General features: G+C 39.7%; 1 protein-coding gene across 3 annotated transcripts in view; it reads right to left on the reverse strand.

Moving 5' to 3' along the window:
- Positions 1–26,545, reverse strand: part of ELMO1 (engulfment and cell motility 1) — a 321,010-nt gene that overhangs the window by 152,592 nt on the left and 141,873 nt on the right. For all 3 annotated transcript variants that reach the window (XM_076330867.1, XM_076330868.1, XM_076330869.1), the window contains 2 exons: positions 16,282–16,386; positions 2,062–2,170 (listed from right to left, as the gene is read on the reverse strand). In XM_076330867.1, coding sequence (XP_076186982.1) covers positions 2,062–2,170; positions 16,282–16,386 — 214 coding nt within the window. The remainder of the gene's footprint in view (positions 1–2,061; positions 2,171–16,281; positions 16,387–26,545) is intronic.

Consider the following 26,545-nt stretch of genomic DNA (forward strand, 5'->3'; position numbering starts at 1 on the left):
GCACACCTAGCATCCCAGTGACTTGCAGCTTTAATAACACCAAAGCAAGTGGCTTCAGAACAGTAAAATGTAACAACCCTTAGCCAGAGCTATGCTTGGGGAATTTTTCAGTTTTCTTTCTAACCCCACACTTCCAAACCATAGAGCTACTCTAACCAAAAAAACGCCAAAACCAAAAAAACAAACAAAAAAATATGACAATTCATTTTCTTTCTAAAGCTAAGATAGCAAAAATAGCTTTCCTTTCATATTTTCTTCATATGGTAACTGAGCCCCCACCCCAAATCCTCTTATTTTATTCACAGTCCCCACTTCAAAAGACCAGATAATGGAAAGGTTAAAACATGAAAGGAGCTATCTGCATCTGCAGAAGTTAGAAGCAATTGGAACAAACAGTACCACACGTGGCAAGTCATCTACATACTAATAGCCCCCCGCATGCGGATAACAAACACGTCTGTGTCAAAAAAGAGGTTTATTTATTGAATGACTTCTTATGACACAGCAAGGAAAAAGTCTGAGGCACCTGGCTAACCTCTAGATCAATCACCTTTCTTAGCAGCAAAGTGCAGTGCAATTCCCATGGAGTGATACGACATACAGAAAACCACCATGTACAAAGCCGTACTTTGGATTTCAGATATTTTTCTGTGCATTTGTAAAAATAAAATTGATCTTTAGCACTTAATTCAAATAGACTTACAGCTTTGTTGAGATGATATGTCCCTCCTACATTTACCAGCAGAAAAATTCAGACAGACCTATCATGCATGATTTGGCATTAGACACCTCAACTGCAGCAGTAACATTATTTTAAGGGAGATGTATCTGCTACAGTCTGAACCTCACACAACACATTACCATACATCTAAAATAGTTGCTAAACTGTTTATTTATAGACATAGTGAATGTGCTCCTTAATAACTCTGGTTTACTTAGGACGGTATTCAAAAGTAAACATCATACCATTCATCTGGGTCTGTCAAATACCGAGTGTCAATTTGGAAGCGGCAAGCAATGCACAGGTTTTATCCTGGCCCATTGCACAGAGATAGATTTTTCCTTCAGTCAATAAATTCTCTCAAGACACTGCATTTAAAAGCTTTAGAGGTATTAACAGCCAAATCATACTTTTAAAACAGTGCTTTTGATGTCTATTGCAGAGCTGGTAGGAACAAGAACTAATGATACCTATAGGCTTTCTTGCTGCCTTTTGCATTGCTCTTCTCTCATTACATTTCGTGGACTTGGGTGTAAAGGTAAAAGAAAAATCTTTATTAGGGAAAAAATTCAAAAGGAAGAAAGTGTCTCTGAAGGAAACAAAGCATCTCAATTGTGCTCCCTGCTTATGCAACAAGAAAATGAAGCTCATGGTAGTGCTTGCCAAAACAGACTGCAGCTGGATCCAAAACATTATTGATGGGTAACTGAAGTTTATCTATATTGATACAGTTAAACACCGACACTCTAGACTAATGAAAATACAGACATGCTCTTCTGTTTGATAGTATCTAACAATTTGTCAAGGGACTGTAATCGAAGCCAAAGACAGCTTGTTTACTCTGCATTAAAATACAGTATTTCGTATCACACTGTTAGAGTAAATGATACATATATCATCTGGTATTTAGATAGAGCTTTAGATATCTAAGAGAAAATGGGATGTGTCAGTTTAGATGAGCAATCCCACAAAGAATCACTACAATACTCACATAAAAACAACCTATGGGCAAGCCCGTGGAATGGTAAGAACCATGAAGTCTACTACACCAAATCACCCAATGGGAAATTAACTGACCCCTATGGAAATGATGTAACTGCCCTGTTTCATATAGAAGAGATTCAAAGACTAGGTCCCTTTTCCTCTACTCCACCCTCATCCCTGGTATGTCCACAAATTAGTGAGACACAGAAAAATAGGCATAGTCATATTGTACACTGGCACAGCATACCCATACTGAGAAATGATTCTCGGAAGAAAATTCTTGCATTGAAATAGACTTTAGGTATCACTGAACTCACTCCATGGTTCTTGGAGGGCAAACAAACAGGTCAACTTACGTAGCTCTCCTACTTTCAGTATTTCGCACAGCATCTTTGTCAGCTCAATGCTACTTCGGCCAAATGGGCACTCATGCTTGTCTTCTCGACTGCTGTTCTCCAGGACAATCTGGAGGAGGAATCAAAATGGAAAATAATCAGTTTGAAGAACCCGTGAATTGAAGCACTGTCCTCCACATCCAACATTTACAAGATATACCAGGCTGAATTTAGGAAACTGTATGTGGAGGCTCTGTTTTCATAAACCTTAGCCCTCCCCCAAGCTAAATGACCTATGTCTGAGGCAGTCAGCAACACAGAAGCAGTCCTGCTCCATGACCAACCAGGAAGCTTTGCCATTCCTATGCACTGTTGCTGTTCTGCACCACCCCTGGCTTGGAGAAACTGCAATAGAAGCCAAAGAGAAAGAAATAGTTTCACTTCAAATTTGTCAGTTAAAGGAAATTAGATATAATGATTTATAGACATGAACACACCTAGAAGGAACTATTAAAAAAAAAAAAAAAGTGGGACCAAAATTGCATTTTGGATTCAGGCTCCAAAAAAGTCCAAGTGTCAAAAAATCAAACTGAAGTCCACAAAGGAAGAAAATGTGCGCATTTTCTCTATTATGGAAGAAACTTGCGTTTGCATGCAAAATATTTCAGGGATCACTCTTGCATCAAACCTATGAATGCTGCAAAAATGACTCAAGGAGAGCCTTTATATTCTCTGTTGAGTGACACTGCAAAATAAATGGGAGAAAAGAATTCCTTGGACATTTTTATACCCACTGAGCTCTGCCATATCAGATACATTATTTCACTGTCGATGAAAAAATTGGTTATAAAAATACTATAGATTTAATTGAAGCTGTGCGCCTGAAAAGAGAGCAAAATAGGGGCTGGAAAAAAAAAAGAAACGGTCAAAACAGATTCGCAGTAAGAATTGTCTTTGCAGTAACAAACTTTGCCACTAGCTTTAAAAAAAGAAACAAAACACATCCTAAACAGCTGCTGCATAGCCTGGGAATGAAGGACAGAGGAAGAATATGAATTTCAAAGGTAAGAGTTTTTGCCAGAGAACCTCAGAGGCTACCTAAATTTTCTTCACAAACGGGTGCTTAGACATTGCTCTCTGCTTTGCATTCCTCCTGTCTCCTTAGCTCCCATCTTCATCACGTTTTTTGTTTGTCTGGCTTTTTTTTGGTTGTGTTTTTGGTTTGGGGGGTGGTGATGGTGTGTGTTTGTTTTAAATCTTTCCGTTTTGGCAGCAAAGAAAGCTTTACAAAAGGCTCGAAGGCTGGAACTTCACTCAAAACAATGTGGTGGAGGAGAGGGCCAATGCAACACTGGATGCCAGCAAAACTTTTCCCTCCCTCCCTCCCTCCCCAGATCTTAGTTGTGACTGTTTCATGCTCCCTTATGTGCAGAAGCCTTCTCTGTGAAGATGTTAAAGGAAAAAGTGGGAAAAGAGTGAAAACCCAAAAAGCAAGTAGCAAAGTTACGTGCTTCACATAGCATGCCAAAGCCTCTTCACCAAGCACCTATTTTAGTCCTACTGTACAAAGGGCAGCCTCTAGCCGATACTCTGCTCCTGACTCACCACCCAGGGATGTAAAAGGATGTTTGCCCTCTGTGTATGAGAGTGGATGATCACTTTCTTTTGTTTTCCAGTTTTTTGTTTTGTTTTTTTTAAATCACCTAGACTTCCCACAGAAGTTTAGAAAGTCATTAGGAATATTGTAAATATTTGACCCCCACAAATTTTTACGGGGCTTTCCCAACAGGACGGTGTCAGAATCATGTTCACGAGTCTGCTAAGAGAAGTTACTTTTCCTTCTAAATGTTTTGTTTTAAATTACATCTAATTGTTCCATCTCATCTCTGGATAACAGCTGTACCAAATCAAAGAAACACCTCTGCAATTTTTGTTTTACGTTGCTGCAGCCACCGTTCAAGGAACACGTGAATATGACTTTGCATTCTGGATGAGTCATCCTGCTTCAGTCTCTTTCATGGAGGATAGTGCTACATTTCCATACCCAAATGCAGGAGCGATGATAGAGTAGCACAAGTGCAATATAAAGCTGTGTCTCAACACCTCCCTAAGATCACTTCTCTTGTTTTATTATTACTGTGTTTTCTCTCTCACATAATAAAACATAAAATCTGCATACTGGAGCAGGGGGCTGCTTTGACACAGATTTAGATACAGCAGAGAAACACTGGTAATAAAATTAATGGAGAGGCAAAATGAAAGGGTAAGGGGGAGGGGAAGGGAAGCACTCAGATCAGCATTCCTGCTTGCTTCTGGCAAATGCATTTTGTTGAGTTTCACATTAACCTGACATATTAACATTTCATGAGCACATAAATATTTAATGGTGACACCATATATGCATATAATGTAAGGCAGAATTTCAGCAATCAATAAGAATGCCAGAGAAATAGTTACGGCACTGTGTATTGCTATACAGCAAATTAAATGGCAATTTGAGTAATCAATATGTAAAGCAGCCTTGAAATGATCCTCAGACACACTCTCTGCAAGCATCATCTTCTAGCATTTGCTGTGCAAAATAAGGCAGAGCTGACATGTTACATTTCTGTAAGAAAAGAAGATGGAAGGCCCTTTACTACATCTAAATATCTGTAGGCAAATTTGACAGATACGGATCTTCAGTAAGTAACAGCAATGGTAAAAAGGGAAAGAAAAAAAAAAAAGGTGTTCTTATAAATACCCAGAGAAATAATTCCTAATCTTGGCAACAGATTTACAACATTCATTATTATATTTGTAATACTCTCTTCACGACTCATATCCTGTTCCAAAGTAAAATGCTATAAATACAGCTGATAAGGGCATGATTTTAATGTTATTTCCTTTATCACTCTAGTTATGGAGGAGAAATAAGCAGGGAATGGACATGCTTACTTCATAAACTGGTGAAAACTAGCAGGGAAAGAAACACAACACACAGCTCTAGACTGAAAATACTTCTGTATGTCTACAGAGCATACTGCTGGCTTGATTCATGTTTCTATCACAACAGTTATTTTACCAAGGAAAGGAAAGTAGTGAGGAAGTCACGAAGCCCACACAACCTTCATTCAAATGGAGGTCTATCATTAATGCTTATGAAGTGGCTGCACCCTATTATCTTCCTCCTCCTCCCCCTCACAAATCCACAATGAGTTGCAGATCCACCAGGCATTTCACAATTGGCAGGTACGATGGTTAAATTTTCCTTGGGAGAAACAAGTATTTAAAGGCAGAAACCATGGACATTGCAGGAGAACTCTTGGCACCATAGAATCATTTAGGTTGGAAGACACCCTGAAGATCAGAGTCCAACCATAAACCTAACACTACCAAGTCCACCACTAAACCATGTCCCTAAGGACCACATCTACACATCTTTAAAATACCTCCAGGGATGGGGACTCAGCCACTTCCCTGGGAAGCCTCTTCCAATGCTTGAGAATCCTTTCAGTGAAGAAATTTTTCCGAATATCCAATCTAAACCTCCCCTGGCACAACTTGAGGCCGTTTCCTCTTGTCCTAGCCCTTGTTACTTGGGAGAAGAGACCGACACCCACCTCGCGACAACCTCCTTTCAGGTAGTTGTAGGGAGAAATAAGGTCTCCCCTCAGCCTCCTCTTCTCCAGGCTAAACAACCCCAGCTCCCTCAGCCACTCCTCTTAAGACTTGTTCTCCAGATCCTTCACCAGCTTCATTGCTCTTCTCTGGACACACTCCAGCACCTCAATGTCCTTCTTGTAGTGAGGGGCCCAAAACTGAACAGTATTCGAGGTGCGGCCTCACCAGTGCCGAGTACAAAGGGATGATCCCTTCCCTACTCCTGCTGGCCACACTCTTTCCGATACAAGCCAGGATACTATTGGCCTTCTTGGCCACCTGGGCACACTGCCGGCTCATATTCCATCTTCCTTCAGTCCTACCTTGACTCTGGTTTGCTTGGCCGCCCTTTACTTTGATATTAGGAATCTACTTCTGCCAGTTTTTCCTTTCTTCAGTCCTTGCAGAGCTACACAATTGGGAACGTCCAACATGGAAATGTGGCTTCTAATACACTAGATGTTATACAGACAAAAACCAAAACCAGCTCACAGTACAGGAGTACTAAATGCTGCAGATCCTCTTCTCTTCCTCTGTTCCTTTGATCAATACTGCCCATTACCATGAGGCAAAACAGAAAACCACCATGATGCGTAACACTCCATAACAACATCATACCTTTTTTTTTCTTTAGGGAAAAGCAAAAAAATCCAGACAAAAATCTCAAAAAAAGAAAACACAAGGGAAAGAATATTACCAAGAGAGAGCAGCCAGGAAAAGTCTGAGTGATGAAAAGACATTAACAAGACGGGAGAGAGAGTTGATTTTTTAAAAAGTAGAATGTTCTTAAAAAAACCCACCAAAAACCAAACAAACCTAAACTGCAGCTTAGAAAAAGGGAGGAAAAAAGAGAAAGTGAGTGAGAGAAGCATAGAATGAGAACAAGAAGAATGAGATGAATTGACTAGCAGAAGAGGAGAAAGGAAGATGTTTAAAAATGTTTTTAAAAATGCAAGGAGGTTAAATTTTTCAGAAACCAGTGTTATCCATTTTCTTGACATTTCTACAGATGAAACTCTGTAGCCTGTTAAGGCATGGAAATTTGACAGTATTTGTAGCAGAATACAGATCTGTACAGTTTTTACTGTTTTTAAGTTAACTACTATATATGTTTCTTCTCTCTTATTTACAAATTCCTGCTGTAAATGGAAGAGAAACATTTCCCCAATTACCAAACAAAACCAATGAGTGATCAGAAAGAGAAATAAAGGCTTGATCGTGTTTCCCAAGGTAGACATTTCAGGCAGTGTTGGTCAGCAACTGGTGAAAGCTGAATTTCTTCTGGGATTTAGCCATATGAATTGCCTGAAGTATCCTGTTTCCTCTGAAGCCAAAAGTCTTTCCAAGAAGTGGGAGGCAACCCTCCAACACCCAATTGTCCCACAAAGCATTTAGAGAGATACAGGAAAGAATATTCCTCCTCAGAGAATATGTTAGGTTGTTGTTTTTAACTGCAAAGTCTTTTGTACTTCCCCTCGTGTCATAATCAATGGTGCTCAGCATTCATCCAAAGAAGGCTCACCTGCTTTTAGAAGGTTATCTACCAATGGCATGGGCAATAACATAAAATAAATTCAAGTGTCATGCCAAGATCACAGAATAATAATGCAAAATCTCCAGTACCAAAAAAAAAGCCCCACCCCAAATCAAAAGATTTTCTAACTTTACGGCAGTGTTCCTTTATGATCTTCCATTGAATTATTCATCGAGTCCATCGCTACCTCAGGAGCACAAAACAGACCCTCAGGGAGGCAGTGGACTTAATTAAGGATTTTCCACATTTGACTACCATGGGCTTAAAAATCGGTGTCAGCTTCAATAATGAAGCTTATACCTGCAACTAAGAGTTAATGACTGACAAAAGGCAAAGTTTTGAAGACAGGTATATTCAAAAGCTTCCTCATCAAACTCCAGGAGGATGAAACCACCAGACAGAAATATTCCTCCTTCACTGGGAAGGTGTATCGATTTAGCCAATCCCTTAATCCCTCACATTAAAGATTAAATTGGCTCAAAGTATACTGCCCACAGCAACTGCAGATGTAATTTTCAGATTCGTGCACCAACCTCAGAGCTTGGCAATGGAATAGAGATTCATTATGATTAGGAAATAAATACAGAAGTGAAAGGCAAGACCCACTATAGCTGCATCAATACTTATAATAAATCCCACAGCAGACAGTTCAACAAGCATTGCTGCACTATTAAAAAGGAGCACTTCCCCAGACCTATTTTGTAGCACCATCTAAAATGATCCTGCATTAATAGATACCAAGTTTTCTAGCAGTCTGCTGTAGGTTAATACCAAGAGGTTCAGAGAGCTGGTTAGTAAAGATGGTAAAAACCTCCTTAGACCCAAAATGAAAAGTCAGGCAGCATTTTAATATCCAAAAATTGCAGGGATGCTCTTCCTTTTCTTGACATTGCTTTTCCTTTTCCTAAGCCTCCTTATCACATATGGTAGGCTTCACCGTTCCCTTTTCATTTAGATGCTTCAAGTAACTCTAGGAAGCAAGTCCTAAGGATATGCTTCCTGAGAAGGATAAGGGACTCTACTGCAGACAGACTCAGTTTCCATTCATCCTCTTCACCAATTTTGCTTTCTTCCTAAGGCAGCTTGTCATTTGCCTCAACTTCAGCATCAGTGTTCTTCCAAGATCCTTCACTCAGCACTGTCCCCTCTAACCTGTCTATCTTCATTATTTTATTTTCAATTTCCCATGCTTCCCCTCTCCCTTATCTCAGCCTTCCTTCACATTCCTGAGGCATTACAGAAATTCCTCATGGCAAAACTAAAATAAAGCAACAGTTACATCTGCCTTCCTCAGGAAGGCACTAGAATTGCAATTTAAGATGAGATTTGAGAGAAGAGCTGAGACCTACTACAGATACTGAAAAAGAAAAAGAAAGGAGCCACTGACACAAGAAACATAGACGCAAAGCTGTGCCTTATTTGAGGGACATCTAGTTACAGGACCATGTTAAGGATCAGACTCTAAGAGTCTGATACGTGCTTTGTCGTGCACAACTATGAATATGCACCTAGGGGATAACCAGCGCATCACATGAGAAGGGCACTGTAACCTGCTGCTCCCGGGGAGAACTGCTAACAGAAGGCACGGAGCCCACTACGGCAAAGCAGCCAGGAGACAGTGACAAAGTCATACAGGGCAGGAGGGAAAAGAAAAGCATGTGATTATGTCATTATATAACAACATATAGGTAACAGGGTGAATTCAAACTGTCGTGGTAATATTACAGCCAGTGTTTCACTCTGCAGCCATAAAACACTAACAAAGATGGCTTAAAATTGCCAATAGTTGGTTTTCTTCTGGAAAAGTTATGGTGTGGTTTTTTCTACCTCTTTTAAAACAAATCTAGTGCCAAACTATCACAAGCTAAATTTGGATGGTTCTGCAGTTGCTAACCTAGCAATAAATTTTGTTTCGCACACAAATACCTTAGCATGAAGCATGATTATATTGTCTTTATCTTCCATCAAAAGCTAAACCACAGTGGTTTGTCTTGAAATATTATGTATCCTCCATCCTTTCTTTGCCACTCCATGCAGAACCAACCAAATCACTGTAAAGCATGGTGGTAAGACCCAAGATGAGAAGTCCCAGCTGCCATGTCACCTTCAGAAGCAGCACCAGGATGTGCTCTTCACTTCTCACAGGCACAGGCTGGGGGGGCAGTGGTTTGGTGTTGACCTGGTCCAGTTTGAAAACTACCGGCCAGGTATTCCTTCTTCCTCCATGCCCCACACAAATGTAAGAAGGCAATGCTTTCCCTGCAATCCTGTCCTTGCTCACCTGTGGCAGAGGAGGAGGGTAGGAAACTGCAGTACCTGCAGAATCTAGCAAGTTTTTGAATTTTCTTTTCTTTCATAATGTGAAACAGGCCCTACTAGTGCCGTAACATTATTGTAGTATGGATATATTAGAAAAGCATCAACATTTATTGCACATCAATCAGACTGGCAGCTCAAGTAGCATCACAAAAGCTCCTGGCACAGAGTAAATGGGAAAACCTGTGAGACACCATAGCTAGTCTTCTCTCCCCATGTATACACATCTCAGCTTTGCAGGTGGAGGGATCATGGCTCCACAAAAAAACAGCCAAATCCTTCTGTGCTAGCTGCAACTCATGGTATGATTCAAAACCTTTGGAAGACAATAGCTAGACTTGCAACAACTTCTGGGCCCTTTTGATCAGGACCTCGTTTAGCCAACAGCTTCCATATACGTGGGAAAGTTTAGGTGTGCTATGAATGGTGAGAAGTGATCTGAACATATGCAGGACTGTAACACTGTCATATGTATGCCATAGCGCATACCACACAGGGCTGTGCAGAGGGTGCCATGACTCCCTTACAATTCTCTTCCTCCCTCAGTACGAACTTAACTCTGCGTTTATGCTGCAACCAGCCACTCCAGGCTTTTGCCTCTTTACTGCAGGGGACCCACCTCAATTCTGCCCTCAGTGATGGAGGCCCTCGGAGCAAAACCACCAACACAACTTCCTGGTGTGTTGGTACGGAAAGCAGAGACATTGAGCGATGTTTGGGAAAAAAAAAAGGCAGGCAGAAAACCAGTTAGATATCTGAGTGGAAGGTAAGAACAGAGAATGGAAAGACTGGCAAGAGAAAAGAGAAGGCAAGAACACATTATCAGGCTGGGAACCACTGGGCTTAGGCAATTAGGTCTTATGTGGAAAACTGCATTCCTTCATGAGACACACCAGGAAGACACACGTAACAAAGCTCACTTTTCTCTGTACCTTTAGCAAAACAGAAGTAAGTTACATTCCTTTTCCTATAATTTCTGAGAAAAAAAATGGCATGGCAGAAGTCAGGCTCAGTTTTATTTCAGAAAATGCTGAAATTATATGTTGGACTACTCATATCTGATCAGGCTAGAATGAGTAGGCATGAGAAGACTTTGTGAATTGACGGAAGGATGTGTAGGCAGCCTCCTATACAACAACTGCATGGGTTAGAAAGTATACGGCAGACAGTCTGACTGTGACTCAACCCATTAAAGTTCTGAAAGGTCTATGCAGGATGCCAGCAATCTTCCTGCCTGCATCACCGGCACTTGCAAACAGAACCTGCTCCTCCACTGTGACTTCTGAAGGCTTCAAAAGGGAAAGAACTCCCTCCTCAACCCCCTCCAAAAGCAGCAACTCAAGTAGCTGCTGGGGAAGAAGTGTCTCTGCATCGCAGCTGTGTGAATAACCAATTTCGCAGCTCTGCAGATGCAGGGGAAAGGGGATTTTCTACTACTGACGCTAAACCAGCTCAATTTTTAATTTTCACTCTTGGCTCAACCAAAGTTCAAACATTGTTTTGATTTGGAGCATTTTAGTAACTTTTAAAATTTGTTTTAAATACAAGAACAGAAAATTTCGGAGCATACCACTAAATATCTTGCATATCATTTACAAAAATGTAGTAGCAATGGATCCATTATAAAACATACCAAGGGATTAATAAGCCCAACTTTTCAGCATGGATTTCAACACTGGTTTCCCACCCTGGTGACAGTATTTTGTACTGAAAATTCTATATTCAATATCTAACAAATATTTGCATGAAATAGATAAAATCAGTGGGAAAAGGGATAAACCTTCTCTCTACAGATGAGGGACTTGAATTTCAGGCTGCAGTAAAATGATCTCTTTCCAAGGAACACTTAGTTCTCCCTACACAGATGAAGAACCTACTAATCTAATAAATGGCAAAGAATTGGGCATAAACTTGGGTATCCAGCTGGGCAGAATCCAAACAGGTGGACAGCCAATGCTCAGACCCGGAGCTGCTAAGTTTATTTGCAGTTTCTGCCTGAAGCACCAATCTCTTGTGCTTAAACAAAACAAGGAGACACAGTATGTGTCTTCTCAAGGCAGAATCTCACCCCAAAGAAACAGTGAGACCTGCTAGAATATGGCTGGTCATAAGTGCAGAAGGAAAATATAGACAAGTCACCAACTTGTCAGTCATCAAAAGCAAATTCATTAGAACGAGAAATGTGGACCCCACCAGAGACAATGTCATATAGGACTTCTTTGTAACTCAGCTGACTTACTGTGAAATACAACAACCTCTAAGTAAAATCCTACACTCCCTCCCAGATGAAGGTTATCACTATAGTTAGGTGATTGTGAGGAAAACGTAAAATAAGGGACTACTTCAATGGTAGTGCATTAGAAGCTAAGGTGTAGTTGCTGTAAATTCAGTTTACCCAATGGCATCTGCTCTTTCTGCCTGGAAACGCTGTTAAATTAGCCAAGATCCAAGATGAATGGCAGTCCACTCACAACTGGAGCAGTAGCTTTGATTTTCCTGCCTGCTATCAAGAACACCTGAATGAACATTGACTGCACATATAGGGGTCAACTTATCAAAACTGCAAAGCTAGTGTTTCTATAGAAGCATCCCAGGCACAAAGATGGCACATTTAAACACAGGACAACAACTATCAAGTTTCTCTTTTTGGGTTACAAATAAAAGGAGTACTCCATTTTGGTTTCTTTAGCTTGCACTTCACACCAAATTAAGTAAATGTCATTATTTTACATCAATATCAGTAATCACTGAAGTGCGTGTGTACAAAAAATAAAATCAGGCAAATGAATACACACCTACAAACACATGCATAGAAAATATTTCAGTTTCATATATTTATACTTCTCTGCTGATTGTATTTTGAAAACAAAATGGATCTGAATAGTCTTGCACCATAGACTCCCAAACAAATCAATGACAAAGCACCAATAAATGGAGATACTAATAACAATGGTGGCATAATAGTATTTCCATGGAAAGGTTTTTCCTCAGACCCTTTTTATACTCAGGAAAGTTTCAAAAGCACACTGCTACAAGTTACCAGTAAGAAAAATCTCAAGATGTCTGCACTGAATAAAGTCTGTTTTAAATGGTAACTTACGATTTTATTTTTAAAATTAGTAGAACATGAAGCTGAAGTAGTTTTGGAAAGGAGCAAATTGGAACCGGGGGGGGGACGGACGGACTTGTCTGCTCCAAAAGAACACACAAAAAAAATCTGTCATAAAGCTTATTCCAATCATTTTCTTCACTGTTAACTTTAATTATACTCTCTGACTGTCCTATAATTATGTAGCTTGGGAAGCTGCCAGTTATTTCCTGTGGAAACTTTTAAAATTTCTTGCAGAGATTCAACATTACTTCCATCAATGCATTCCATATACTATGTCACTACCTCTTAAAAGCAAAGCCGCTGAAGATAGTGATTGATTATTTAAGTGGAACATGAAAAAAACGCAGTGCATATCAGTCACTGATAGCACCAGACAATTAATAAAAAAGAGAAAGAAAAGCTAACTCAACAGGAAACTAATTCAATAGGAAACTTTTTTAAAAATCCAAATGATAGCTAAGGACACCACACAATGAAAGAAAACATTTTTTTTTCCCCCCCTCCACTAAACAACCTTTCTTCTGGAGGCTCCAGTCATATTGTATAGTAAACAAAAACAGAGATTCAAAAACCATTAACTCGAAGTCTAAATAAAGAAAAACAACACTATGTTTATCTGAAGGAAGACCGCAAGTAAAGAAGACGTATCACTGCTATTTCAGGAATAAGTATCCAACAGGAAAAAGGTGAATGAGAGAAATGGATTGTGGGGAAGTAGGTAAGAAAGACTCAAACAGGGAAAAAAGTTTGGTTATTTTTGTTTCCTCCTTCACCGCGTGACACCCATGTTTTCACCTTGAAATGCTTCTGCTTTCAAGATGGAGAGTTACCCATCTGCTCCACTGCCTTCATACCCATGTTCTTCAACACATTGCAATTGTGTTTACTCTTCTTTTAAGTACTTTTGTTTGGTACTGGTCTTTGAAGCCCCACTGCCACCCCCACAAAGGACACTTCAGTTTCAGACATCCTTCCCACCTAACTAATCCACTTATTTTGCAAATTATTTCTAAGCAGAATCACTTATGAGAGGCAAAACAAGGAATGAAAAGGGAAGAGATTACTTACTGCCTGTCTTCTAACTTCTCCTTATCCGTTTTTTTTCAGCATACAAGAAGGTACCTTACTAAGGGACATGAAGCTGGGGCATCCTAAGAAAGTGGCAGGTCAGACTGCAGTGATTCATGCTGCCCATTAAAATGCAGCACTGCCAATAAACCAGTGAAACCATTGTGATTTCCTGATAGTGCCTTTGCTTAATACACCAAATTCTGTCAGGAGAAACATATTTTCCAAGTTTGTTTCAAACCAACTCTGGTTTTCAGTCTCAATTTTTAATTACTGCACAGCACAGATACTATCTCATTTGGGGGCTTAGGAATTAACCTGTGGCACAGCAATCAACTGTATTGCAAAGGGCCAAGTTGAAAATAGTCCGTCCTCCTAGGAACCAAAACATTTTCTAGTATCAACAATGAAAAAAGGAGAACAGCTCCTGTCAAACAAGTTGTTCGGTATGAAAGTATTATTTGTACAGCTAACAATTTCTTGTGGAAAGTTAACCTTGACCACAGAGTGAATTTTTGTTAGGGTATAGGAGTGGAAATATATCTGAAAAAATAAGCAAGGTCAACAGGCGGTACAAGCAGAGCAAACTGGTGTTGTGGGAGCTTTGGGAGCCAAAGGCCATGAAGAAAAGATAATGTTAGATGTGAAATAAGGAACTCAAAATGAGAAGGAAACAGGCATGTCAGGGCCCACAGGAAACTACTGTACACCAGCTAGTAAGTCAAGGAGACGAAAAGATAGAAAGTAGGTGTCTCTGCGGTCAAAGACTAGCAACGCTGTAGAAGTTGCACAACACTGTTCATCTCAGAGGTGTTCAGCATGCTGTTAACATGACAAGGTGGACCACCGCAGATGAGTGAGCAACCAGTTTAATCTGAGCGTGCTTCGGTATGGCATTTCTAGTGTATGTGTACTCTTTCTCAGGCGGAAAATACATGAGGCACCCAGACACTCTCCTAACAGGAACCATACAAGAATAAAAATAGGCATCTCAAAATAACAGCAAAAATTCTCAGTAATGCAGCAGCAAAAATACTGCATTATAGAAACAAAGCTGAGCCAGCACCAAAGTCCCTTCTAAAGAGTGGCTAATTACACGCTACGCTGAACCCAGTTTTTAAGACAGCATTTGCAACATGAAAATGAAAATAAGAAAAAATTGAGAGATGTCAATGAAAGCTCTATTTCAACAGAATTTCTGTCCTCTTTAAATTCTTTCACACTTCTTTAAAGCACAACTCTCTCATTTGGAGCACTGGCTACCCCTACTAACCATACTCTCTGAATTTAGAATTTTCAAAAAAAGCCTATGAAGTAGCACCATCCAGATCTTACCAAATTTTAATGAGAAAAAGTAACCCATTCTCTTTTCATAAACAAAAACACGTTTCAGCATAGTTTATGCAGAAAACATACTCATTGCCCAGCATATGAAATAACCCCTAATTTCAGGGGTTTATAGGATTTGATAAATATTGCTGTACTGCATGCTACCACAGTTTCTTTTAACAGTTATTGCTAGATTCAGACTGAGGCAGAAAGATACGTTTAAAGAGCAGATCTGACAATCTTGTGGTCTCCTATTATGTCCATGGATCATCCTGGCCTGGATAGCAGCACGCCCTTTACAAACCTATCAGAGCTTTGACACTATTCTACTTTGAGCAAAAACGAGACAATAATGCATATTAAAAGTTCACTCTCTACTTTTTAGTAGGAATGATTGGCGTGTCTACTGTCTTCTTGCTATATACAACCTTCTTTAAGCAGGTCTGCATGTGCATTTTTTCTTGGGGAGTTAAACCATCCCTACTCTCTCAAGACACTGACGTTCTAGACTATCCTCTACTCCCATCTGTGCTCGCTTGGCAAATATTCCTGACTTCAATAAAGGTCAGGAAAAGTTGTGCTATTCAGAGGCAGGTATTATTCAGCTGTATGCCTCTTCTTGTAAGGATGCAACACGTAACTTGCTTTAACTACCCTTGAAATAACAAATGCAGGAAGTGGAGTGGGCAGGGGGCAGGAACAGGTTATGCAAGTGAATCATGATGCTTTTTACCTATTTTTCTCCAAGCATTACCTCACCTACAGCAGTAGTTTTAGAGGGAGCATCTTAACTCTCAGGACACTGCCAACTCAGTCACTTATCACGGAATTTGCTCATCAAAGTCTCCTTTTCACAGAAAACCCTGACAGTTTTTGGTAGACTTAGAGCAGGGAAAAGAATTCTGCACAATTACTCATTTCTGGGCTTATGGACGTCCATCATGCATCTGAAAAAGGCACAAGCTCATCTCCCTTCCCTTTGCAGGCCTAAGCAAAATGTAATATTTGCAAAAAGTAGTATCTATAATATTTGACTCAGCAATGACAGACTAGACAGCTGTACAGCTTTCTCCCAAAGTTTTTACAGACTTACGTTTTACTGTTACGTGGTTTGCCTTCCTAGAGTTTGTTGTTAATGATATCAGGATTCTGAACCTCCTCTTCAAAGTCAACTGTAAACAGGATGTAACCAGTGTGAACAGGCAACCGCACAGATCTCAAAGACGAGAAGAAGCCTTACCCGTATATAAGCATCCTGGTGATGTTTAGCAAAGTACAACATGTTGTCGAGGGCTAGCATTCCTGGAGGGGTCTGCGTAAAATCCATTGCTGGGTTTACATGATTCTGTAAAAAGATAACAAGATCGCTCAATTAGCATCTTTACAAAAGCTATCAGCTCCCCAGTGATGTGCACTGCATCAGCATGCTGTGCCAGAAAGTCCAGCAACAGAGCTCTTTTTGCTGAGCCGAAAACTCTTAACAAGGAAATAGTCCATGCCTCAAAGAACTTTAAAGCCAAATGAGGTTGGCATGTCACTCATTCACTTCTGTAGCTACGGAATGGAGTGTCCCAAAGGTTGAGTGCTTTAGAAGCACAGATATCCAAGTCTTTCATGGCAGACAGACTCCTCGGTGGTACCACAGACTAAAAGTACTATTTACATGAAAATGCAAATATATATGCAAACAGCCACCAAAACACTTATTTGTACAACTGCTATGGAACAATTTCAAATAAACCACAAAAAGGAAAAAAATACTAGATTCAAAAGCTATATTAAGTCTGTTAGATCTTGTGGACTCCTGAACACAAAGGGTGTCAGACCAAAGTGTATGAAATTAAACAGATTCACCTTGTGGAATTCAGGTAAATTTTTTGTTACGTTCTGAATCTACGAATTTCAACTATGGAATTAATGAATAAGCATACCAAATATAACCAAAACTTGATAGCTTCCACATGCTCCTACAAATTTCAAAAGTTCAGTTTCACACACTACATGAAAAACTACATTTGCTCAAAATATTCATTAGTCCATCTTTTGACTGGAGGGAATTAAACATACACTTGAGTAAGTTTCATGTAGTTCATGGTTTAGAGATGAACATTTGCCTGGCTATGGACAGGCTCAAAAACACCACAGAAGCTGCTCAGAAAAACAAAGACTCAAGAGTATGCCTCCATCAAAAAATGCCTATCATCTACAATGCTCTTTTATCAGTATCACCTTTGCGATGTCTCCAGCTCCACTCATCATTCTGACACAGAAAGATTTCCCTAGTTGCTTCACAATAGCATTTCTATTCTGCAAGACCCAGCTGACAGAGACTTTAAAAGTGCATTTACTAGCAGAAAACTAATTGGCAAAGATCAGCACAGATTTCTTCTTCCATCAGTCTGTTTCTGCTGTGTGCTCAGGGTCTGATCCACCCACCCCACTAACAAAAGCATGGTTTTTACTACTTTTCCTCCTGTTGATTCTGCCAGGCCATAAAGCTGTAGAACTATGAGATTCCACTCTCTTGCCCGCCTTACCTTTAGATGTATGATAAGTTAGTTTTAGCTAGTCAATAAATCCTAGTCACGTAAAAAATTAGAAATACTAGAAAGTGAAAATTATACATTAAGATGGCTCCTGCCACTTTAAAAGCAGACGAAGATTTTGGGCTGAAGATGGCATCCACAATTTGTTCAGTTTACATCTCCGGCTTTGGAGAACTGGTGTACAAGCAATGCAACCACAGGCTCATCATTTTGCAATAGGGAATCAACAGGATGTCTGAAATCCTAGATTTTATACGCAGCAGATATTTCAGAAGGATAGTAGTCTAGAGCGGGAAAACAAAGGCTTACCGAGTTGTGTTTTCCAAAAACTTTTTTTTATATTTTTGGGTTTGGGGGGGGGTGGTGTTTGTTTGTTTTTCAGACTTTCATCTGTTCATCTGAATGATGAACGAAAGTCCTTCGTGGCTATTTCCCCAACTCAACCTTCCATCTTCCACATGTGATATGTTTATCAGTCAGAACACTTAAAGTAAGTACAAGACTGTTTTACACAGATCATAAGCCTAACAGACTTCAGCTTCTGGAAAGAGAAACCTTCCCTCCCTGCCATTTTTAAGCATTTCATAAAATGCATTTTTTGAGATGTTGGGTCTGGCAGACACAGAAATGCCCCCCTCCCCCCAAACCCAGCACGAACATCTTAGCAGGACCTTCTACGCGTTTGAAACTACCTTCATTTTGGGCGTAAAGTACAATTCCTGGGGAACACCACTTGATACCTGGTGTCAAGCTGTTGGGAGACTGTCAACAGGGTACCACACAGCACCAGTTTTACAATGCCTTTTGCAAGCAGAACTTCAACACAGGGTTGCAAATATTCTCTCTACCCGCAAGCTACAGCACAGGCAGAGTATACTTGGCTAAATACCTGGCAAGCAGAGAGCATCAAGATCCAGCTACCTTTCTCCAGATATTAATATTAGCACGCATTTCACTGAAACAATGTTAAAATAAAAGCAAGATACTGAAATAAAAAGGCTGACCTACTGTTGCTTGAGTAGTTCCTTCCTTCATCCCATTCTACATCTCAAATTATATAGAAATGTTGTCAAAAAAACAGTGGGGACATGAGAAATCTCACCACATTTAGTAAGGATGACTCATTTTGTCTCTTGCCATCACTACTAGTTCTATATTTAATCAGAAAAGCCATCTCTCCATCACTTATTACTTTTTCCAAGTCAACCCTATAAACTCAGCTATTTTCAGTTGTTTGTTTCAAAAGTTTCTGTCACTTTGGATCCCAGGAAAACTAGGGCTTGATCTTCAGCTCTGTTAAGTCAAATAACTGGAGATACGCCAGCTGATAATAGCTGAGGATCCACAAGACAGTTCTGGCATGTGTGAGACAATACATTATCTTCAATTATTCTTCCAATTCAAAAGGAATGCCAGCTGCTTTGTTCCCTTCCTTCTTCCTCCCTCCCCCTAAAATCATCCTTTTCTTAACACGTTGAACGTTTGTGGTTGAAATATTAACTTATTGAGAATGGGTTTAGAAATGAGATACAAAGCTAAATTATCTAAAATGCTGTAGTGAATAATTCAGAAGTATGCAAACACCCCCACCTACAACATAATTTATTAAACATATGGAACATAACGCTTCAGGCATATTAGCTGCATCTGTTTAGTACAAAGTCTATTGCATTTTTCTCTTTATAAAAAGCCAAGAGTAAGAAATACAAATGGAACAGATTTGTTACCTCCAATTTTTCAGATCATTTTTTATTTTTTCCATTAGACTGAATATTATCTATGCATCTTTCAGCTTCAGCGTCTGAGCAGTATTTAACAGCTTATGCTCTTATACCGCATATATTAATATACCAAAAGCATCAAGAATTTGTTAGCCAGCTTAGCAGGGTACTGTGGAAATGAAAATTCATTCTTTTGGGTTAGACATAAACCCAAAATCATGTCTGCTTATGCCATTAAAAAAAAAAAAAACAACCCACGCGGCATGTTTCACAAGATTACAGCTATTCTGGATAAATTCCAGTGCAGTAATTGTATTCAGACAACCTAGTATTCTCATGCAGTCCTAACTGCGTAAAGCTTTCTTCTCTATCTCTTGTCCTGAATGGCTTCACTGTCTTACTCCGGGCTTCCAAGGCAATCTCTGAGGGATGTATAGATTTGTCATAAGAATGTGTCCTCGCACTGAGATGCCTAATCACAGTAGTGGTGTACTGTCTGTAGATAACTGCTAATGGAATAAGCACCGCTCGCTCCTTATGTTTTTTCCTAACAACAGTATCTTCCACGTGAATATGCTGAAGCACAGAAACCATTTATTTCCCTGCATTCCCAGCCTATTTAGGTACAAACTTTTTATTTCTGTCTTGACAGATATCGACAGCCTATCACAGATTTTGCATCAGTGTTATGTTCAACTATGTAAATCAGTTGCCAAGTCATGCTAGTTTGTCCTGAAGCTGCTTGCAGTAAGGTGCTAGACCCAGTAATAGCTCTTCTACACAGAAGAGCAAACTCCTGTTTTCCCAACCCCAAAGCAGCTCAAGTGAAACGCTATTCTGTATGCCGCCCTTCTGTAGGCTTGTATGACGAAAACACTACAGAAGATCCCAGGGAGGAATTAGGATTGTAAAAAAACTGATGATAAAAGAACTTCAGAACATCTGAAAAAGAAGAGTCCAATTTAATTGGTGTAGATCTAAAAAGGAACCCTCTCAAAACTGGTCATATTTTTTTCTACAGAAAAAGGAACAATCTGTCTGCAAAGACAGCGCAAAGGACATAATCACTTTCTCCCATCTTCAGTTACTAGCACTTATTCATCTTCTTTCTTTTATACGTAAACCAGTGTTCTGTGGGCTAGGAAGGAAAGCAATCACCTGGTTCTACAGCACCTATGCAAAAACCCTCCCTGGGTCAAATGAGGATATTCCAGTAGTACATACAGGGATGTTTGTTCATAAGAAGTCAGGACCAGGAGGGTGGGAACTCTTCAAGTGACATTTGCAGTGAATTATGAATTGATAAACTTATGTTGGAAGTATCAACAAGGACACATCCTCACCATTTACCCCATCCCTAAATAATCCTGAAGTTTTACACGCAAAATATTCCCATCTGTTCATTTACACAAGAATTACAAGTATGAAAAAATGCTACATTAAAAAAAAAAATTGTGAAGAGGTAGTCAGCTAAAATTCTTAATGAGGAAGTAATCTTGTCTTTTTATTTAACAGCACTATATTCAAAGAGATGATGATGCACCCAACTTCCACCATCCAATTTAATGAGATATAACAGTGACTTGGGAATTTTCAACCTCTATGTATTCAATGAAAGCAAGAGCTAACAGATTGTTTTTCCCTTGATAACCCTTTATATATGCAAATGTGCATTATTTTTTTTCTTCTAAAGCCAATTTTTTAAATTTTCCAACAGAACTCCATAATAGAATGAAACTGTATCTGGAAGATCCCTGAATTTAAAAAAACAAACAAACAAAAAAAAAACCCAAAACAAAAACAAACAAAAAAACCCCACTGTCTACCTCAAGTCAGAAGTATCCAAGCTCAGCAACTGTTAGATCTTTGGAAGATTATGCAAAAAATCTTTTAAGATACAGTGCAAGTCATTTAAATCACATACCCACTACCCCACCATGTATAAAGAACTCCGGTATATTTCTACTGGATATAGTTTTCATAAAGACTTACAAATTATGTTTGCATACAACAATGGTAGTTTTTCCTTCAACTAACATATTTCCAGCTTTTTCCAGCTTTGTGTTTCAGCAAATATTTGGCCATGTCTACCTAACTTTTTTTTTTAATGACAGCTTTGCAATACATATTAGTAGACTGCAAATGTTATCCTTCAGTAATAAAACTAACTCCAATCTACATAACATGTTAAGCAACAGCCTTTCTGGATCAAGTTTGAACTCACCAATATAAAACTGACCTTCTCAATAGCAAAGAAATCATAAGCACAATCTGCACATAATTTGCCCTATAAAAAACAAAACAACCCATAATTTGACTACCATATTCCCTTGATTCAGTGAGCTACTATGTAATCTAATGTAAAGCACCACAGAGCTCTACATGAGTCACTACCAGAAATCTGTCCCAATCACGAATGGATGCTATGGTGGTCAGAATTGCAGAAATCTGTATGTTATGGTGGCGCAACTAAATCGGCTAAAATCATCAGATAAAACATAACAGGGCATGTCAAAAGACAAGCACTGCATATTTTCAGCCATGAATAAATTACACATTGTAAAGCAAGACATAAAGCTCTTGCATAATTCTTTTTATTTTATACATAACTATATTACAGCTTTACAGTTACGTGAGGTAATGCTTTGGATTCCAAGATCTTAAGCCCTATGGACTGGCAATAGTTTGAAAGCCTAAAAGAATCTGAAATGAGTGCTATAACTTAGAGTTATCACATCTTGTCCAATGCATGACAACTATGAACCACCTTTCAGGTTTTATTTTAGTTAACAAGGACAGACTTTAAAGTTGGATACATGCTTACCACTTCACAGATTGTTGACTTCTTATTATTGAAGTAATGTTTTCTGGGCAAATGAAGTTATCAAGCAGTAACAGGTCACATGCTCTCTCAGGGATATTTAAAACAAATCAATGGGACATGGTCATTTCAATTACATTTTTTCAGCGTGGGAAATTACTACCAGATATCTCCCAGTATCCACTAAGTTTACAGAATAACTGAATAAGCAGTGAAACGTCCACTCGCAAACCTAGCTAGACTGGGTCGAGAAATTAAAAGCCATACTAGTTTATTACTACTCCACACTTGAGATTACCAGTTCATTTAACAGCCACGTCAGCAGACCTTGCCAGATTTCCTGTTCCACGCTTTTGGGCAAAGTCAGTCCTCTTTAGGGGAAACTGCTGTTGGACAAGGCACGAGCTAATCCAGACAGCTTTCACTGCAGGGAATTAGGGACCATTCCCAGGAGACTTTCTAGAGGCTCAGCTGAAAGGGTCTGAGGCAGGTATCCCTCCAAGTCAGGGCAGCTGGACAGCAACCAAGGTTGCTATTCAGATAGCTCCAGCTCTTCCAAAATCATGATGGATGTCTATTACCCATGTCCTGGCCAACAAGCAATTTTTGTGTTGTTTGAACTATAGCAGTCAAGAAGTACACCAGGATAAACTGGCATGGAGTATCCCCAACGTAAAAAGAAATAGTGTTATAAATATAGGCCTTTTTATGACCTTGAAACATGTCAGGAGATCAACTGATTTAATTTTAGCAGTGTCATTAAAGCAGCTTGCCTTTTCTACATAGATAGGATCTAAGGCATGAATTCTCATCCTGCCCAGCAGGATAATTATCAAGCTAGCAAGACGACAGTCATGTGAGAAAACTGTGTGAAAAGTGCTAGCAGGAACAGCAAGCAAAAAAAATTAATCCATCTAAACTTGAATACTGTAAATAAACACAGATTAAATGTTTGCAATTAGATGGAAGTCAGACATGGCAGAATCAAAATCTACCTGAGTCATTTTATCTCTGTTTGTGAATCCTATCAGATATGTAAATTAGTTAGACAGCATTCCTAAGTCCAATTTTGGCATGAAAAGCCTTTTTTGAGTTCAGGTAAGCTTAACGTCTATTGAGTAAAGTACACTGTGACTTCCCCTCATTATTTAAGCATAATGGCTGACACTGTTGGTATATTGGTGTACAAACATTAACGGTCCTGACTGATGGTTCAAAGACTACTTATTAAGGAGAATTCATCAGAGCTCTTCAACAGGCATTTTATACAAAAGTTAAGGAAATTATACAAAATAGTTAACAAGTGTACATATATATGTATTTTAGCATATGGCCAAAACATGTGAGTTGTATAGCCTATCAAAAAGAAAAAAAAGAATCTCTAGCCCTTTTTATTAAGTAAAATGAAAGGTTAAAAACGAAGTTCTGCCAATCTTGGGCTGCTTGAATCAGGGTCTTCTAAGCATAAGACTACTAGTAGAGCATCTTTTTGATTGTTTTAATTACACTTCAGCCAGTTTTATCTAAACTTAACCATTTTGACAACATTTGCCTCTGTAATTAAGGTGAGTTAATTAAAACACCTTTCAATTGTGGTTCTTCGAAAGAAAAATTTCTTAAATTATAAGCAATTGAGTAAAATCAGGGTAAAAATAATCACTAGAATTTTCCCGAGGATGGGTATCTACAGGGAACCCACATGGGCAGCAGCTCACTTAATTGCTGCAGTTGCCTCTCCCATACATCATCACTCGGAAGACTTGAGTGAAACTCCGAATGGGATCCTTCCTGCTGGAACAACTGTCAGCTCTGGCAAAGGATATGATGCTTACGTACTATGGTAGGCATGGCACAACCACAGAACAAGAAGACCAGCACTCCATTTGTGCAGTGAATTACACCTGCCTTGGAACTTCATTAATAACAATGACTGTGGTGGCTGGGGACATCCCTGCATCTTTACAAGCCACGTTGCTTTGAGAACAGTGAGCTTTGCAAGGCACCTAAACCCAGCGCCAAGTATACCAAAGGTAAGTTGGGATAGATCTTGCTCTCCTTTTAGATATTTCTGTAGAAAGGTTTCACATTTTTCTTTTTCAAGCAAGCTAGCAAAAATGGCTGTCATGTGCAAAAGCAAAGGGCCAGGCTATGTTTAGTTCAAATAAAAAGTAGAGAGAAGTCAGCCCTGTGTCTGAGAAAACTCCACCTCAAAAAGAATCAGCCATGTGAATCTGCTGACTGCCTGGCAGCCAGATACAACAGCTGCCAAAATTTAAAACCGGGGAACTGAGCCGAAATGTCATCTGCAGCTAGGCATACGGACTCACGGTCCTAGGTAAAAAAAGCCTGCTGCCACTACGGAGCTCTGTGGTTCACACACTGCCACTTCTTTTATTACCTGTGACCAGATCAAGCTTCCAGCAACCACAGAGGACAAGCTGAAAACTAATCTACAAAAAAGGAAGTGTCAATATCTATGATATTTTAGCTACCTTTGGATGTATGTCCCCACATACAAAATGACTAGCTCTACAGTCAAATCTTTCCCCTGCTTGAGTACAAACAGCCAAGCTTTGTAGATGTCAGAGATGGGTTTGGAAAAAAGGACTGATCCCTCCTAAAACCTTTGAGTCCATACTTCTTTCTTAAGTCAACAATAGCCTATGCCCATCCTATAGCATACTCTCATCTGCCCTCAGTAGTGAGGTAATAAAAAAAAGACCAAAAAACACTGGATCCATTTATCAGGGAATTTCTGTTCACTTGACTTCCATTTTTCCTTGCCTCCCTCTAAAGGAAAGTGAAGCTCTTGTGACTAGAGCTGTGCTCTGTGAAATACAGATGTTTTGCGCATGTCTGGGCATTAGTCTGCTCTGCCTCCAGTTTCCTCCAGACAGACATCAAAAAGAGGATGGAGCTGCACCAAAATGTAGGAAGATTTAAGAAAATTAAGGAATTTTTAAACGAATACATATTATTGAAGAGTGGCTGGAAAGCTGCCTGGCGGAAAAGGACCTGGGGGTGTTGGTCGACAGCCGGCTGAACATGAGCCGGCAGTGTGCCCAGGCGGCCAAGAAGGCCAATGGCATCCTGGCCTGTATCAGAAATAGCGTGGCCAGCGGGAGTAGGGAAGTGATCGTGCCCCTGTACTCGGCACTGGTGAGGCCACACCTCGAATACTGTGTTCAGTTTTGGGCCCCTCACTACAAGAAGGACGTTGAGGTGCTGGAGCGTGTCCAGAGAAGGGCAACGAGGCTGGTGAGGGGTCTGGAGAACAAGTCTTATGAGGAGGGGCTGAGGGAACTGGGGAAGCCTGGAGAAGAGGAGGCTGAGGGGAGACCTCATTGCTCTCTACAACTACCTGAAAGGAGGTTGTCGCGAGGTGGGTGTCGGTCTCTTCTCCCAAGTAACTAGCGATAAGACAAGAGGAAATGGCCTCAAGTTGTGCCAGGGGAGGTTTAGATTGGATATTTGGAAAAATTTCTTGACTGAAAGAGTGGTTAAACATTGGAACAGTCTGCCCAGGGAAGTGGTTGAGTCCCCATCCCTGGAGGTATTTAAAAGACGTGTAGATGAGGTGCTTAGGGACATGGTTTAGTGGGCATGGTGGTGTTGGGTTGACGGTTGAACTCGATGATCTTAGAGGTTTTTTCCAACCCTAATGATTCTATGATTGCTGCTCATGTAGGGGCTGTGTAACAAGCTGACTACATCAAACAATCAAAATACTCAGAATTCAGATACGAAGGTGGTTTTAATTTGGGGAAATAATGCAGTTATTCATGAATGAGTCGCTTTCCTCCCCCTTGTCTTTTAATTCATTCACAGGCCTAAGTTAATGAAATCACATATTCAAAGAGAATGTCTGTAATTCTTTGTAACTGAAGAAAATCTAAATACTGTGTGCTGTGCTACTGTCCTTTAAATCTTACACCAGGCAAAAAAACCATGAGGAATGAGAGGAGGGGGAACAGAGCGATATGTACATTTAAGTAACATACATATTTGCATGCATGCATACGCTGGAAAATTGCATAGCCTTAAAAAAAAAACCTATTTGCAGTAATTAACATTAAATTGAATTTACACTGTTTCACAAAACTACCATCTCTTCAATATCAAGCAAGGGTTTGTGTGGAATCAGCTACCCAAGTCAAGCCTTGTAAAACAGATGAAGCCCACACTACAAAAGAAAAGAGATGTCATTATGTTTGATCAGTTTTGGGGGATGTTTCTTCATCTTATTTTTTTTTGGTACGCAAATTCTGAGGCATGGGCAGTACATAATATCTAGAAAAAGATGTCCAAGATCCATCTCTAAGAGAAGGGGGCAGAAAACAATTAGCAGTAAAAGAACTCTGCTGTTATGATACACTTGAAACAAACTACTTGGCCATACTACATCCAAATCCATGG

This window comes from Aptenodytes patagonicus, chromosome 2 (assembly GCF_965638725.1).
Source record: "Aptenodytes patagonicus chromosome 2, bAptPat1.pri.cur, whole genome shotgun sequence".
Taxonomy (NCBI): Eukaryota; Metazoa; Chordata; class Aves; order Sphenisciformes; family Spheniscidae; genus Aptenodytes; species Aptenodytes patagonicus.